The sequence below is a fragment of the Myxocyprinus asiaticus genome, chromosome 45, assembly GCF_019703515.2.
Source record: "Myxocyprinus asiaticus isolate MX2 ecotype Aquarium Trade chromosome 45, UBuf_Myxa_2, whole genome shotgun sequence".
NCBI lineage: Eukaryota > Metazoa > Chordata > Actinopteri > Cypriniformes > Catostomidae > Myxocyprinus > Myxocyprinus asiaticus.
Genome location: NC_059388.1, coordinates 31900723 through 31919658, shown reverse-complemented (window position 1 = coordinate 31919658; position 18936 = coordinate 31900723). Strand labels below are relative to the sequence as shown.

At 38.5% G+C, this 18936-nt stretch overlaps 1 protein-coding gene across 1 annotated transcript in view; it reads left to right on the top strand.

Moving 5' to 3' along the window:
- Positions 1–3561: 3561 nt before the first annotated feature.
- LOC127435179 (sine oculis-binding protein homolog B-like) overlaps positions 3562–18936 on the top strand; it is a 27067-nt gene continuing 11692 nt past the window's right edge. The window contains exons 1-6 of the mRNA XM_051688436.1: positions 3562–3751; positions 11327–11453; positions 11531–11728; positions 11804–11955; positions 16038–16136; positions 17836–18936. The exon at positions 17836–18936 is cut by the window's right edge and continues 494 nt beyond it. Of these exons, the coding sequence (XP_051544396.1) occupies positions 3659–3751; positions 11327–11453; positions 11531–11728; positions 11804–11955; positions 16038–16136; positions 17836–18936 (1770 nt within the window). The 5' untranslated portion in view covers positions 3562–3658. The remainder of the gene's footprint in view (positions 3752–11326; positions 11454–11530; positions 11729–11803; positions 11956–16037; positions 16137–17835) is intronic.

The window sequence follows — 18936 nt, the reverse complement described above, 5'->3', positions numbered from 1 at the left end:
AGGCCTTTTTAACAACTTACATATACAGTATACATGCACGGCTAATTCAGATACAATGGAAACGTTATTAGAGGTAAAAAGTACAACTCTCAGTTGTTTACAAGTCTTCAGTGAATTATAGTTAGATATGATGCATTAATCCAGATTTGATGCAGCCGGGTTTTGACTGAGAAGCGGATCTGTTATCAAAATTATACTTGAATTAACTGTATGCTTGTTATGATTTCTATGCTGATAAACTCACCACACCAGAAAAAATTAATGGCTTATTTTCACTTATTTTGTTGAGGCAAATGGCATATTTCAGACTATTATGTGCCATAGTAGCCTACTTTTTATAAAGGGCGGGCACTGAACAGACAGTCCCAATAAGAAAGTTTGTCTCCCTCTAGAGGCCAAATGAAACGTTACCAATAATCAAAACAAGCAGTTTAATTGCTTGTTTTGATTATTGGAGGGGGGCTTACCTACGCCCCATCCCCTCTGCAATCTACGCCCCATCTGAAACTGCATTAGTAGCCTACTTTTTATAAAGGGCGGGCACTGAACAGACAGTCCCAATAAGAAAGTTTGTCTCCCTCTAGAGGCCAAATGAAACGTTACCAATAATCAAAACAAGCAGTTTAATTGCTTGTTTTGATTATTGGAGGGGGGCTTACCTACGCCCCATCCCCTCTGCAATCTACGCCCCATCTGAAACTGCATTAGTAGCCTACTTTTTATAAAGGGCGGGCACTGAACAGACAGTCCCAATAAGAAAGTTTGTCTCCCTCTAGAGGCCAAATGAAACGTTACCAATAATCAAAACAAGCAGTTTAATTGCTTGTTTTGATTATCAGAGGGGGGCTTACCTACCCCCCATCCCCCCCGCAATCTACGCCCCATCTGAAACTGCATTAGTAGCCTACTTTTTATAAAGGGCGGGCACTGAACGGACAGTCCCAATAAGAAAGTTTGTCTCCCTCTAGAGGCCAAATGAAACATAACCAATAATCAAAACAAGCAGTTTAATTGCTTGTTTTGATTATTGGAGGGGGGGTTACCTACCCCCCATCCCCCCGCAATCTACGCCCCATCTGAAACTGCATTAGTAACCTACTTTTTATAAAGGGCGGGCACTGAACGGACAGTCCCAATAATAAAGCTTTGTCTCCCTCTAGAGGCCAAATGAAATATTTCAGATTTTAAAAGCGCCACAGTGGAAGTTAAATCAGTGCAGCTTTAATTTAGTACTGTCTCTTCATGGCATGACGATGACAAAGTAAAAACACAGCTGATTTACTTTGAAAATGCAGACAACTTTAAATTGTGGAGCATCAGGGCTGAATGTTTGGCTGCTGAGGATTGAAATGCTCTTCACAGGTGCTGGAGTTGAGGGGTTTGGTTACTGTTGCCTCACCAGATGTGTTGATCTGAGAGAGAGAATGAGCAGGGATTTTTTGAGGCCGCGGACAAGCCGTTGTGTCTTTGCCAGCAGGGATCAGATGACACCCGCAGGGCATGAAATCTGACCCACGGCCTTGAACCGGGCCTCTCCACTTACATGAGTGTGTTTATTCTTTGAAACACTGAGCACAGAGTCAGTGTATGTTTGAAAGAGTAAGAACAAGAGAGTGGGTGAAGTAAATGAGACAGAGGACAGATTTTACTTTCTTCTCATTTCACGCTAACAGAAAGTACTGCTGTAGTAATACAGTGTTCCTCTGGGACAGATATGGCCTATACGCACTGTAAATTACTATATGGATAAAACTTTCTGCCAAATGTAAATTGTAATACCATGGGGATATAAGTGCAGTTGTATTCATTCATGTTTTGGACCATAATTTAACCGTCACTGTCCCACGGTAATTGCTAATCAACCAGAAGTCGTTGAAACAGGGTAAATTACCTATAAAAACCAAACAGTCCTAACTATGTCATGTGCTCTGGCTGAACGTTCCCCTAATGTTAGTGAATGGTTCCCATTTGCTTATTTTTTTAATTTTTTTTGTGGGAACCAACTCCTTAAGTTCTAGGAATGTTCTTTTGGGGTTTTTCTTATAACCATAAATAACCTTCCCAGAACATTACAGGGAGGCTTTTGTGTGACAACCTAATAAGAACTTATATAGAATGTATAACAGATTAAAACAAGACATGGCTTTTAGACTGGTTATTGATATAATGTTGCAGTTTGGTTGAAGAAAGGTTTCCAGAATTTAGAGGTTAGGGGAACCATTATTCACAACCTAAAACAAATGTTCCATTCCAGTAAAAAAATTTAACATGAAAACCTTCCTGGCTAACAAAAAAAGAACTTTAAAGCTCTGTTTTGGGAACATGGTGGGAACCAAAAAGTAACGTTCCCAGAATATTCTAGGAACCAAATATTTATTTTTTTCGTTTGGAACATTCTATTTCCATAATATCTTTTCTGCCTTATCAAAAAAAAAAAAAAAAAAAGGAAAAAAAGAACCTCTGATCAGGGAACGTCCTGGAAACCAAAAATTAACGTTCCCAGAACATTCTAGGAACCAAATTTTGTTTCGTTGGGAACATTCTATTTCCATAAAAATCTTCCTGTCTAATAAAAAAAAAGAGCCCTTGATCTGGGAACGTCCTGGAAACCAAAAACTAACGTTCCCAGAATGTTCTACAAACTTTTTTTTTTTTTTTTTTTTTGGAACATTCTATTTCCATAAAAAAACTTTCCTGCATAATAATAATAATAATAATAATAATAATAATAAAGACACTCTGATCAGGGAACGTCCTGGAAACCAAAAACTAACATTCCCAGAATGTTCTAGGAACCAAATTGTTTTAGTGGGACATTATATTTCCGTAAAAAACTTTTCTGCCTAATCAAAAACAGAACCTTTGATCTGGGAACGTTCTGGGAACCAAAAACTAACGTTCCCAGAATGTTCTGGAAACCAAAAACTAACATTCCCTGAACGTTCTAGGAATTTTTTTTTTTTTTAGGTAACATTCTATTTCCATAAAAAAATAAAATAAAATAAAAATAATAAATAAATAAAAAAACTTTCCTGCCCTAATCAAAAAAAGAACATCTGATCTGGAAACGTCCTGGAAACCAAAAACTAACATTCCCGGAACGTTCTAGGATTTTTTATTTTTTTTAGGTAACATTCTATTTCCATAAAAAAAAAAAATAATAATAAAAAAATAATAAATAAATAAAAAAACTAATAATAATAATAATAATAATAATAATAAAATAAAAAATAAACTTTCCTGCCTAATCAAAAAAATGACCTCTGATCTGGGAACGTTCTGGGAACCAAAAACTAATGTTCCCAGAATGTTCTGGAAACCAAACATTGTTAGTTGGGTTTATCCTATACACAACGCCTTCAAAGTTTTAGTTTTGCATTTGTAAATCAGATGATTGGCACACACATCAGCATGCACTTTCTTTGCCCGGGTAAAACCCTCGGTCCCCCGCATTCCTGCCGAAATAGATCCGGGGAACCGGTGGGAGGAGAAGGGTGTTGGGTTTCACCTCCTCCCCTAATCTCCGCTGCGCTCCTCGCGTTTCTCCTGTAAGATCATCATTGTTCCAGCGGCACGTCGATCGTTCAGGATGGACGTCAGATTCCCGTGACAGCCGCGACCGACAGTGTCCGTTCCGCGCACCCGCTTCACCCGAATCATGCCCGAGATGGAAAAGGGGCGACCGCCGGACAACAAGCGCAGCAGGAAACCTGCTCACCCGGTCAAGAGAGACGTGAATGAGGACATGAAGGTAGGACAAAAGTTGAACAGCGTTTTAAGAGTTTTCAATGTGGTTTTTGTTTGAAAACCTAGTGAGCTGCCTACCAAGACAGTATTTTTAGGCATCATATGCAGCACTAAATGCCAATGATCTATGATGCCTAAATAAGTATGTACAGAGTCAAATGTTTGTCAGGTGACCCAAAATGTGCATCATCATTTAATAAACTGCTTTAATTCCTAAAAGCATTATAGCAGCATGAATGTGCATGTTGTCCCATCTTGACTATCAAGATCTTTCTGGTGGGGCGCAATATATCTCACATTATAGCTGCCTACCTAGACAGCTGTTTTAGTGATCATATTATGTGAGCTGCCTATCTAGACAGCAGTTTTAGTGATCATATTATGTGAGCTGCCTATCTAGACAGCAGTTTAAGGCATCATATAATGTTAGTAGCCTACATAGACATAATATTTTTAGTGATCATATTATGTGAGCTGCCTATCTAGACAGCAGTTTAAGGCATCATATAATGTTAGTAGCCTACATAGACATAATATTTTTAGGGATCATATTATGTGAGCTGCCTATCTAGACAGCAGTTTAAGGCATCATATAATGTTAGTAGCCTACATAGACATAATATTTTTAGTGATCATATTATGTGAGCTGCCTATCTAGACAGCAGTTTAAGGCATCATATAATGTTAGTAGCCTACATAGACATAATATTTTTAGTGATCATATTATGTGAGCTGCCTATCTAGACAGCAGTTTAAGGCATCATATAATGTTAGTAGCCTACATAGACATAATATTTTTAGGGATCATATTATGTGAGCTGCCTACCTAGACAGCATTTTTAGGCATCATATAATGTTAGTAGCCTACATAGACAACAATTTTATCCATCATATAATGTTAGTAGCCTACATAGACAACATTTTTAGGGATCATATTATGTGAGCTGCCTATCTAGACAGCAGTTTAAGGCATCATATAATGTTAGTAGCCCACCTAGACGGCATTTTTAGCAATCTTATAATGTTAGTAGCCTACCTAGACAGCATTTTTAGGCATCCTATAATGTTAGTAGCTCACCTAGACAGCATTTTTAGCAATCTTATAATGTTAGTAGCCTACATAGACAATATTTTTAGGGCTCATATTATGTGAGCTGCCTACCTAGACAGCATTTTTAGGCATCATATAATGTTAGTAGCCTACATAGACATAATATTTTTAGGGATCATATTATGTGAGCTGCCTACCTAGACAGCATTTTTAGGCATCATATAATGTTAGTAGCCTACATAGACAACAATTTTATCCATCATATAATGTTAGTAGCCTACATAGACAATATTTTTAGGGATCATATTATGTGAGCTGCCTATCTAGACAGCAGTTTAAGGCATCCTATAATGTTAGTAGCCTACCTAGACAGCATTTTTAGGCATCCTATAATGTTAGTAGCCCACCTAGACGGCATTTTTAGCAATCATATAATGTTAGTAGCCTACATAGACAATATTTTTAGGGATCATATTATGTGAGCTGCCTACCTAGACAGCATTTTTAGGCATCATATAATGTTAGTAGCCTACATAGACAATATTTTTAGGGATCATATTATGTGAGCTGCCTATCTAGACAGCAGTTAAGGCATCATATAATGTTAGTAGCCTACATAGACAATATTTTTAGGGCTCATATTATGTGAGCTGCCTACCTAGACAGCATTTTTAGGCATCATATAATGTTAGCAGCCTACATAGACATAATATTTTTAGGGATCATATTATGTGAGCTACCTATCTAGACAGCAGTTTAAAGCATCCTATAATGTTAGTAGCCTACCTAGACAGCATTTTTAGGCATCCTATAATGTTAGTAGCTCACCTAGACAGCATTTTTAGCAATCTTATAATGTTAGTAGCCTACATAGACAATATTTTTAGGGATCATATTATGTGAGCTGCCTACCTAGACAGCATTTTTAGGCATCATATAATGTTAGTAGCCTACATAGACATAATATTTTTAGGGATCATATTATGTGAGCTGCCTACCTAGACAGCATTTTTAGGCATCATATAATGTTAGTAGCCTACATAGACAACAATTTTATCCATCATATAATGTTAGTAGCCTACATAGACAATATTTTTAGGGATCATATTATGTGAGCTGCCTATCTAGACAGCAGTTTAAGGCATCATATAATGTTAGTAGCCTACATAGACATAATATTTTTAGGGATCATATTATGTGAGCTGCCTACCTAGACAGCATTTTTAGGCATCATATAATGTTAGTAGCCTACATAGACAACAATTTTATCCATCATATAATGTTAGTAGCCTACATAGACAACATTTTTAGGGATCATATTATGTGAGCTGCCTATCTAGACAGCAGTTTAAGGCATCATATAATGTTAGTAGCCCACCTAGACGGCATTTTTAGCAATCTTATAATGTTAGTAGCCTACCTAGACAGCATTTTTAGGCATCCTATAATGTTAGTAGCCCACCTAGACAGCATTTTTAGCAATCTTATAATGTTAGTAGCCTACATAGACAATATTTTTAGGGCTCATATTATGTGAGCTGCCTACCTAGACAGCATTTTTAGGCATCATATAATGTTAGTAGCCTACATAGACATAATATTTTTAGGGATCATATTATGTGAGCTGCCTACCTAGACAGCATTTTTAGGCATCATATAATGTTAGTAGCCTACATAGACAACAATTTTATCCATCATATAATGTTAGTAGCCTACATAGACAATATTTTTAGGGATCATATTATGTGAGCTGCCTATCTAGACAGCAGTTTAAGGCATCCTATAATGTTAGTAGCCTACCTAGACAGCATTTTTAGGCATCCTATAATGTTAGTAGCCCACCTAGACGGCATTTTTAGCAATCATATAATGTTAGTAGCCTACATAGACAATATTTTTAGGGATCATATTATGTGAGCTGCCTATCTAGACAGCAGTTAAGGCATCATATAATGTTAGTAGCCTACATAGACAATATTTTTAGGGCTCATATTATGTGAGCTGCCTACCTAGACAGCATTTTTAGGCATCATATAATGTTAGTAGCCTACATAGACATAATATTTTTAGGGATCATATTATGTGAGCTGCCTACCTAGACAGCATTTTTAGGCATCATATAATGTTAGTAGCCTACATAGACAACATTTTTATCCATCATATAATGTTAGTAGCCTACATAGACAACATTTTTAGGGATCATATTATGTGAGCTGCCTATCTAGACAGCAGTTTAAGGCATCATATAATGTTAGTAGCCTACATAGACAATATTTTTAGGGATCATATTATGTGAGCTGCCTATCTAGACAGCATTTTTAGGCATCATATAATGTTAGTAGCCTACATAGACAATATTTTTAGGGATCATATTATGTGAGCTGCCTATCTAGACAGCATTTCTGGGCATCATATTATGTGAGATGCCTACCTAGACAGCATTTTTAGGCATTATATAATGTGAGTTGCCTACCTAGACTATTTTGGGGCATCATATGAATTTAGGTGTCTACCTAGACAACATAATAAGGCATCATATGGTGTGTGTGAAGCTTATCTAGACAGCATTTTTGGGGATCATATAATGTTAGTACCCTACCTAGAAAGCATTTTTAGGCAATGATGTGGGCTTTGTACCTAGTCAGCATGTTTTTGCATCATATGGTGTGAGCTGCCTACCTAGAAAGCATTTCTGGGCAATGATGTGAGCTTCCTACCTAGTCAGCATTTTTGGGCATCATATTATGTGAGATTCCTATCTAGACAGTATTTTTAGGCATCATATGATGTGAGCTTCCTACCTAGTCAGCATTTTTAGGCATCATGTTATGTGAGCTGCCTATCTAGACAGTATTTTTAGGCATCATATGATGTGAGCTGCCTATCTAGAAAGCATTTTTGGGCAATAATGTGAGCTTCCTTACCTAGTCAGCATGTTTTGGCATCATATGATGTGAGATTCCTACCTAGACATCATCTTTGGGCATTATTTGATAATTTCATTCCACATCATTAGATGCCCAAAAAGGCTGTCTAAGTAGGCAGCTCACTAGGTTTTGAAACACAGCCTTGAAGATCTCTCTGACTTTGATTTGTGCACTTGATTTGGGGACCCTAAACTGTATTTGCACTCTGCAACCAGCACAAATAACAAACTATAGGCCTATTCACTAACATGAGAACTGGAGCGGGTTATTCCTCATCCCGAGGTGAATAATTCGAGTAGATTGTATTATTGTTAACCCATATGACACTTCTGCTGTTTTGAGGTCCACACTTGCCCAATGTCTGAAAACTGACACTTTGACCTTAATAAACTGGTGTTTATTGAAGCAAACAGGTTAGACCTTTCTGATATTTGATATGAAATGTTTATAAATGGATGGCCGTGTTGATATTACGTTTCTCTACAAAGCAGAGACGGAGTGAGTTTTTTGTGAGAGTTTCCATCTCTACAAGGGAGGAAACGGCTCTTTTTGTGGGAGCAATTTTGGATCCAGCGAATGATATCCATTGGGGGGTGTAGAGTTACAACTTAACTAATTTTAATCCAAACACATGAAACCGTAGCCGGGCCTGATGCAAGCCGGCCGGGACCGAAGTGAGGGGTTGCGCCGGGTTTGTTGCCTTTGGCTGCTGCGCTCGCTGCGGTTTGGGACAGACCTGTCATTCTCGCCGAGCAGATGTTTGTATGAACTACCAAGAAGAAACAAAAACAACATTGTGGGATGTGAGCGGAGGAACGGAAAAGCCCGTCTCCTGCTAATGAGAAAATGGCACAATCAATCCGATCGGAGAGAAAGAGAAGCCGATGCGGTTGCTGATGTAATTAATCTTCAGGGCAATCGCAGCGTGAGAGGAGAGGAGGTGTATTTCTGGGAAGACCATGACTGTGCCGTGGTGTTGGGTGTCCTGTGATTTCTGCTAACCTGGGATCATGTAACCGCCCTCTAATCTCAGAGAGGGAAAGTGAGAGAGGTTTTTAAGCATTTCAATTTTGTATCAAGCTGTTCATGAGAGTCACAAGCTCCTTTTTGCGGGATAGCTCAAAGGTTTTACGTTATGACAGGCAGATCAGTTTTCACGATGACATTTTGATTACTGTTAACAGTCACACATGAAACAGAGATAAATATGATGAAGAAATGCCTTTGTCTGATTGTACACCAGGGATTAAAGGTGCTGTAAGTGATGTTTTCATGTAAAAGTATGCAATAAGTGAAACACATGAAATAAGTGTTGTGAGATATCTCACCGGTCTCTGTGACATCACTAGACTCCGTAAACAACAAACAAAAATGTGTCCGTACAAAATATAAGGAATATTCTGAGTTCAATACAAGTTAAGCTTAATCGACAGCATAAAGTGATGCCTAAAATCACTCTTTTTCAGTAGTCGTCTGCCACAAAAAACAAACGAGCAAAGATTTAAACAACTTTACAGCTCAGATAATACACGAGCTTTAACAGAAGAATTAATGTAAATGTTTTAATAAAATTATAAGCTTTACATTTCTGCCTTTAAACCCTCCAAAAATTTTTGATTTTTTTACCCCTCCTATTGCGTTCAGAATCTGCATGCACCTTTTGCATTGGTGGGTCAATTTTGACCCGGTGGAATTCAAGCTTATAAATATTTATAACCCGATGGTGTTCATCTAAATCTATATTGTAAGTCATTAATAAGTTCTTAACAGTATGTGTGTGTGTGTGTGTGTGTGTGTGTGTGTGTGACTGTACAGTATTTGTGTTTGTGTGTATCTGTGTGTGACTGTACAGTATGTGTGTGTGTGTGTGTGTGATTGTACAGTATGTGTGTGTGTGTATCTGTGTGTGACTGTACAGTATGTGTGTGTGATTGTGTGTGTGTGTGTGTGTGTGTGTGTGATTGTACAGTATGTGTGTGTGTGTGTGTATCTGTGTGTGACTGTACAGTATGTGTGTGTGTTTGTGGTCGTGTGTGTGTGATTGTACAATGTGTGTGTGTGCTGTTTGTGTGTATCTGTGTGTGACTGTACAGTATGTGTGTGTGTTTGTGTGTGTGTGTATGTCTGTGTGTGACTGTACAGTGTGTGTGTATGTCTGTGTGTGACTGTACAGTGTGTGTGTGTGTGTGTCTGTGTGTGACTGTACAGTATGTGTGTGTGTGTGTGTGTGTGTGACTGTACAGTGTGTGTGTGTGTGTGTGTGTGACTGTACAGTATGTGTGTGTGTGACTGTACAGTATGTGTGTGTGTGTGTGTGTGATTGTACAGTATGTGTGTGTGTGTGTATCTGTGTGTGACTGTACAGCATGTGTGTGTGTGTCTGTGTGTGACTGTACAGTATGTGTGTGTTTGTATGTGTCTGTGTGTGACTGTACAGTATGTGTGTGTGTGTGTGTCTGTGTGTGACTGTACAGTATGTGTTGTGTGTTTGTGTGTGTGTGTGTGTGTGTGTGTCTGTGTGTGACTGTACAGTATGCGTGTGTGCGTGACTGTGTGTGAATGCACAGTGTGTGTGTGTCTGTGTGTGACTGTACAATATGTGTGTGTGTGTCTGTGTGTGACTGTACAGTGTGTGTGTGTCTGTGTGTGACTGTACAGTATGTGTGTGTGTCTGTGTGTGACTGTACAGTGTGTGTGTGTGTGTGTGTGTGTGTCTGTGTGTGACTGTACAGTGTGTGTGTGTGTGTGTGTGTGTGTGTGTGTCTGTACAGTGTGTGTGTGTGTGTGTGTGTGTGTGTCTGTGTGTGACTGTACAGTGTGTGTGTGAGACTGTACAGTATGTGTGTGTGTGTGTGTCTGTACAGTGTGTGTGTGTGTGTGTGTGTGTGTGAGACTGTACAGTGTGTGTGTGTGTGACTGTACAGTGTGTGTGTGTTTGTGTTTGTGCGTGTGTGTGTGTGTGTGCAGTCCCAGTGAGAGACAAAAAGTGTGTGAGAGAGTTTGAGAAAGAGGCTAAATGTAAATGAAGTGTTTATAAGTAAAAATCGAATTCATAGATGTACTAAAAATCTACATAATATTATGTGTAAAGCCACGATTGATGCCCGGGTCAGAATTGACCAGTGAACGCAAAAGATGTAAAATAATTTGTTTTAATGGTTATATCTCTTAAATAATTTTATTTTAAAATCTGAAAAAAATAACATTATGTGTATTTAGATAGTCTTGACAAAGTAACAAAGTTTGGTTCCCGTACTAAAAACTATGTGGTATTTTAAAATTATTAAACACTTTTCACGGGTCAAAAATGACCCGAACGCAATAGGTGGGCTAAAGAAAAGGTGGTAATCAACATTATGTCACAAATGCTGTCAGATTGAGCTTAACTTGTATCAGTTACCTATAAACGTGTTCATAAACACAGCATATGGACTATCAGATCACATTAATAATCGATGTTGGAAATGCCACCAATGGAAAGTCTCTATTTATATACAGTGGCACCAAAAAGTAAATAGACACTTTTGGACTTATTTTACTTATTTATATCATATTGCTCTGAGCACAGATATCTAAACAGGCATGTTTGTGTGTCCTTTAGAACTTTGCTGAAAACACAATGAACGAGCTGTTGGGCTGGTACGGGTACGACAAAGTGGACCTGCAGGAATCTGATGCCTCTGATATACGGAACCGTCCCAAACGCAATCATATATCTGTACTTAAAGGTAAACACACACTCGCACAGTGGCATGCTGTTGGTATGTCATACCTGCTTGTAACTCTTGTGTATTTTGTCCTCTAGAAAATTCAGTGCCAAAGCCGCTTGCAGTTGAGAGAAAGGTGGCATCATCCTCCTCAGAGCCTGTCAGAAATGGCGAGAGAGAGTCAGTGGTCATCCCGCTCTCACCTTCATCATCAACATACTCTTCTTCAGCATCACCACGGGTGAAGGAGCAACACAACATGAACGTCATCGTACCACTCATCAAACCTTCTGCTGGTGTGTAACGCAACACACACACACACATTTAAGCATTGAAATTAATTACTTATTTTTAAATACTCATCTTTTCAGTGGAGGACGTTCAGAACGTTGAGATCGTGTGTGTTTGGTGTCAGAAGGAGGGAATGAAGCGTTATTCTCTGCTCATGGGTTCAGAGCTCAAGAGCTTCTGCAGTGAAAAGTGTTTTGCTGCATGTCGGCGTGCATACTTCAAACGAAATAAGGTAAAAACACCAACAGAAGTGTGATAATATATCTGTATGTGGGTCAATGACACAGTGCTCATTTTTTGTGTCCTAGGTAAGGTTGCACCAGCTGTGAATAAGGTCTCACTTAAGTTTGGATGTAAAGTTCAAGCTAAGGGCTTAGAAACTACTAGTTAGTTTGTAACGAAGTCAGTGCGTAATTTAGTTGCACCACCAGTTCTTAACGCAATACTTAGTTAGTAGGTTGTAAGCTCTCTATAAAGTAATGCGTAGTCACATTATATGGCATATAGCAATCTTCAAATTTTTAAACAGAAGTGTAAAAAGCCATACATTTCAGTGTTATCAACTTTTTTTCTCATGTAATTGTCAGCGGTATTAAACTACATTTCATATGGTATGTAAAGCATAAATATAGCATTTAAATATGTATGTTAAATAATGATATTCAGGAACTGTATGTAAAATTAATAAGGGGTAATAAATAAATACTAATATAACTGTAAATTTTAATATTCCATATATATATGTATATATATATATATATATATATATACTGTATGTATATTTTGTATGTGTTGAAACTTTGCAGGCCAGTGACAGCGGGCAACGCAGACCTGGAAGTGCACCGTTTAGATTGGTTTTAACCCTTACATTTTGTGCTGGTACGACAAAGCAATCAAAAGTTATAGCGTTACAAAAATAATTATCATAGTGCCCAAAAGCCTCTCCAAACAAATAAAACATAATAATTGTACATAAGAACTAATTACACATGCAAACACAACAATGACTAAAGGTTTGTATAGCATGCAGACATGATTTTAGTAATGAGATTTCACAGAATGAGTTTCATTCTGTGTCATTTGAGTCATCATTGAGTCTGTGTCATGTATTTGGCGCCATCTCCTGGTGGTCATATGTAACATTGTGCTTCATGTGGATTATCTAATGATCTATGCATCTGATTACCTTGTGTGTGGACTCGTTTGAAAGATAATCAGATGTTAATAATTTATGTTCTGTTTATTTTTTATGAAGTTATAAGTGAAAATGCGGCATATAAGCAACATCAACATAATTGTCAAAGACATATACTTAGCTATTACTCACTATATTTTTGTAGGCTGGTTGTATTCTACTCTTTGAGAGCTTTCCAACAACATATGACACATGGGTATTTGATCAGATCGATGTTTTTACTGATTTCAATAATATGTACAGTGCAATTTTTTTTTCTTCTAAATTCTCAAACACTTCTGATTTGTCTATAAATGGTCATAATGTCTACATGCATTGGAAAGCAGAGCTTCTAAGCTTTCACATGATACCTATTTTGTGTTGGTCAAGACTAGATATTAATATTTTGACGATTAAAATGTTCAAGGCCCATCCGAGCTTAAAGGGTTAATGCTGAAGAGACACTAAAAAGTATATATTTTACATAATGTTCTCCTGTAAATGCAAACAAGTGTATATGTCAACATCATCATATACAGTATGTCTAAAGGAGTCTTTCATTGAAATAATTGAAGTCTGTCATTGATGTTCTTCAGTCAGTTTGTTTATTTATTCCAACCATTAGTCCTGGTCGGAGACATCCGCAAATATTTAGTTTATACGAAGCGTTATATTTCACCTACATTTCATGGTGCAACTCTCAAATATTTAGTTAAATATTTGTAACTAAACATACATAAAAAATATATATTTCATACATACAATCACTTGAATACATCTTACTATGATATAGAATTTCCTAATTGAAATTAAAGTGTTTTTTAAATATCAGAAAATGCCATGATATTCTTTATTAAAACATTCTTGATATTTGTACAAAATACTTCATAGTGTTGATCCATTTATAGAGAAAGCAGATGACACTTTACCATCTTTATCAGACACTAGAAATACTCTCTTACACCTCTGCGCTGTCCCTGCCGGTGTTTATTAAACTACACTGACAAATCAACCTTGACTAAATATATACACACACACACACACACACACACACACACACACAGAGGTTTGATGGAAAGATGGATGGATGATATCAGTTTTCAGCTGGTGTGTTTATGCAAGTGAGCTGCACATTCCTACAACAGAGAGAAAAGAGTCGGTTTGACACACAGAGGATAGTTTGTCCAGCCGAGAGAGACAGAGAGACGAGTTTGAGCTTGTCTGAGAGGAAGAGCCGCTGTTGGAAGATCTTACATGGCATACTTTATGCACAGAAGACTCCGGTTACACACACACACAGCAGAAGACAAAACTCAACATCTGATCAGATTTCTGCTATCTGGACAGTCAACACACACATATATTTACAATTACACCTTTATGAGCTCACATATACAGCAGCCCCAAAATATATTTGGCCACTTAACCCTTTAAGCTTGGATGGGCCCAAGAGAATATAAAATAATCATCAAAATATTGATAACTACAGTCTTGACCAACACAAAATAGGTATCGTATGAAAGTTTAGAAGCTCTTCTTCCCAATGCATGTAGACATTATGACCAAAACTGAACAAATGCTTTGAAATTTGAAGACAAATCAGAAGTGTTCCGATTTGATAACTTATTAAAAAATGTGCACTGTACATATTATTGTAATCAGTAAAAACATCAAACTGATCAAATGGTCATGTGTCATATGTTGAGTAGAATACATCCAGCCTATTTGTTTTACTCACAGACAAAAATATAGCGAGCAATAGAGCTGTCTTTGACAGTTATGTTGGTGTTGCTTATATTCCGTGTTTTTGCTTATAACTTCACATAAAATAAACAGAACATAAAATGTCACATATCATTACTTAGAGGAGGTGATTATCTTTCAAACGAGTCCACACACAAGGTAATCAGATGTATAGATCATTAGATAATCCACATGAAGCACAATGTTACATATGGCCACCAGGAGATGGCGCCAAATACATGACACAGACTCAATGATGACTCAAATGACACAGAATGAAACTCATTCTGTGAAATCTCATTACTAAAATCATGTCTGCATGCTATGCAAACCTTTAGTCGTTGTGTTTGCATGTGTAATTAGTTCTTATGTACAATTATTATGTTTTATTTGTTTGGAGAGGCTTTTGGACACTATGATCAATTATTTTTGTAATGTTATAACTTTTGATTGCTTTGTCGTATCAACACTAAACTTTCCTCAGACACAGTTGACATGATTGAGAACAAAAAAAAACAAACATTTTTGGCCTATTTTTTTGTGATTTTTCTTAGGCTGAGAATCTCAGACTGTATCATAAGCTGTATCAGGGGTCGGCAACCTATGGCACATGGAGGGTAATCACTGGCACGCCAGAAACGCGAGAGAGGAGTAGATTATTTTATTTATATAAATTCCGCACATGCATTCCAGGCTACATCTTGATGTAATCCTTCCTCATGATCACACAGCGTGTTTTCATCAGCTGAAAGGGAGATAAACTAAAAGTTAAAATGTGACGAGACTGCAGTGTACCCAACAGTGCAAGCCATTCACGCATCACGAGCCGGCAGCGCTTCACTTTCGGTTAATCGTGCGAGTAAACGCGCCCGCTTTGCTTTGGTCAGGCTGCGCGGATGACAGCATACATTCAGTGTTTCATTTGTTTCTTTTTCCTTTAGAACAACACGTGATGTAATAAAGAAATCACCACTATTAATCCTTGAGATTTCGCAAACAGGTACACACTCCCTAAACCATAGTTACACTCAAAATTACATTAAACGATTACAAGAGAAAACATAAACACACATCACGTGGTTCAAAAATCTGAGTCTGGCACAGCCATTGACCAGGAATATTAAAAAAATGGCACTCCATGTCAAAAAGGTTGCTGACCCCTGATCTATATCATAAAAAAAAAATAGAAAAGTTTTCTTTACAATGATACCAAACACTTTTTTGTCGAGTTATAAGCTTTTAATTTTGGGTATGCCACTGAAACAGGAAATCTTTAAAAACACCTTCGGAGCTTAAAGAGTTAAGTTTGACTTGACTGGCCAAATACTTTTTGGGGACGCTGTGTAATGATTTCAAACACACAAAAGTACTTACGGATTGTCTTGTGTTCCATTAAGGCTCGAGATGAAGATCGCCATGGCAACCAGTCTCCACCCCCTGGCCAAACCCTGGATACGACCTCAAGACTTTTGCTGAAGATGAACAACAACACACGTGTAAACACACACACACAGCCATAGCATGTGAATTAAGAAAGTAAATATGGTCAATTTTGATTTCATGTTGACTTTAACATTTTAATTTAATTGGATTGCTAAAAGTTAAGAAATGTTTGCACAAAATTGGATTAAAAAGCATGACATAAAAACCAAGATAGCATTTGTGGTGTAATGTTGATTACCACAAAATAATATTTCAACTCGTCCCTCCTTTTCTTTAAAAAAAGCACAAATGTGTGTTCCAGTGAGACACTTACAATGGAAGTCACTGGGGTCAATGGGGTCAATAATCTGTAAACATTAAAATACTCACTGTTTCAAAAGTATAGACATAAACAATATGTGTGTTAACATGATTTTACTGTGATACAATCACTTACTAACCACATCTGTGTAAAGATATAGACAATTTACAACTTTGTTGCTATGGTGACGAAAAACTAATGATATAACTTTACAGCTCAAATAATAAACAAGTTTTAACAGAAAAATTAATGTAAGTGCTTTTATAAAATTATAAGCTTCATATTTCTATCTTTAAACCCTCCAAAAATTGACCCCATTGACTTCCATTGTAAGTGTCTCACTGGAACACACATTTGGGCTTTTTTTAAAGAAAATTAATTTTTGTTGGTAATCAACATTATGCCACAAATGCTGTCGAATGAACAAGGAATAAAAAAATAAAAAATGTTATAAAAAAAAAAAATAACCATATTTATTTCTGCCCTGCTGTAAAACAGCTTAAACCAGCCCTAAGGTGGTTTGATGGTCTTAGCTGGTCACCTAGCTGGTTTCCAATGGTCAGGCAGGTCTGTTTTCATGGTTTAAGAGGGGTTTTGGGCTCTTGTCGACAGGTCAGGCTGGGAGACCAACTAAACCAGCCTAAACCAGCTTAGACCAGCAAACCACCATATGCTGTTTTAAGCTGTTTTTGTTTAGTAGGGTAAAATATGCAAAATAGTGAGGTCATGCAGCAACAATGCAGCATTCTACTGTTCGAAACATTTATTGTTGCATTCTGTTTCATGTACTATTTTGTAAAAATAGTATGCAATACACATTATAAAGTATACAGTATACAGTAAGCAGTATGCTAGTATTCCATTCTAAACACAGACTTGAAGGGGTTCGCAAACCGGTCACGTTTGGCAGATGACATGGCGCGTTTTAAAATTAGAAGCAATTGTTTTCTCTGAATGTACGCACACCGCCGTCAACAGGCTCCTCGAATTTCTGCCGCGACCCAAATCATTATCAAAGGACATTGATTATTTACTCTAGCCATCATTGGATGATATATTGTGTATGTAGCTTTCATATAGCCTACACAATGTGTTTTTGGTGGAGGAAACCACTGTTCTAGTGTGGATGAGAGGCGTAACGTACTAGTGTGGATGTGGCCTAAGGCCAGAAACATACTTTAGGCAAGTGTGCGTAAGTAAGATGCAAACTGCACTACATTGCCAACACATGGTCCGGTGCGTTCTTGCGTTACTGTTGCGACAACAAACCTCAAGCGGACAGTTCCCACTAATCTCGCTATAGGGTCTGTTGCTTGCTTTGCTGTAACATTGAGAATGCAACGCGTACGTTGTGTTATGAATTGCGTTCCGACTCATTTTGGCATGCAAAAAAAGAAGCATACTTGCATAGAGTATGTTTTGGCCTTAAGTGTTCTCTCCTCTCTCTGCAGGTGTGTGACTGGTGTAAACATGTTCGCCACACTAAAGAGTATCTGGACTTCGGTTCGGGTGAGGAGAGGCTCCAGTTCTGTAGCACCAAGTGTCTAAACCAGTACAAGATGGACGTGTTCTACCGGGAAGCTCGTGCGACCCTCACCGGCTCCAGTTCCGGTTCCAGCACTGCCCATAAAGACGAGGAGAACCATCTGAAAGTGGCTGTGGAAGAGAACCAGAAACTTCTCACTCCAGAGTCCTGGGACAGCTCGCCAGCCAAAACCCTCTCGCCCAAAACCACAACACCCGCTTCTACATCCGTGTCGGTGCTCCAGACAGTGTCATCTTCATCGTCATCATCTTCCTCGCTGAAAACACCCATCACAGTGCCCCAATCGAGGGATCGATCATGTCCAGCGCAAATTCAGATGGGTGGCCCATCTCATGTGACTTTGGATCAGCCGCGGCCACCTCAGATCGCCCTCCCGTTCGTCCGTCCGCCCCTCCACGCCCCGGGTCTTCGCAGCCCGCTTTCTTATCCTCCCCGTAACCCTCTGCGCCCTGCCAGCCCCATCCAGCGACCTCCACACCCACCTTCATTTGCCCCCCTACACCCGCACCCTCTGCTTCAGCCCTTCCCTGCCCCATACATGCCCTTTCACCCTGCGTACCCTCCCCAATTACCCCCACCATGGCCGCAGCCCATGTTGTTATTGCCCTACCCAGTTATCATACCCTTCCCAGTTCCAATTCCCATTCCCATCCCTGTATCTTCACTTTCGGGTCACAAAGGGGTGATCCGAAACCTTCAGAAGCAAGATGAGAACGACCTGGGCAACCACACACCCGATCCGGGCCATTCCAGCTGCAACGAGACCAACGGAGAGTGTTTATACAGAGTTAAAACAGAACGGACGCCCTCTCCTCACACACCCGCTTTTCCGTCCACATCTGTTGGGTCATCGGAGAGGCAAGTGATTCAATGTCTCCATAAACACCCCGTTAAAGAGGAAAGCCACAACATGCACACGCCCGAATTGCCGATTCAAAGGCATACCACCCACATCTCACACGTTTTACGCAAAGCACTTAAGCACTACGGCAACACGACGTCTGTT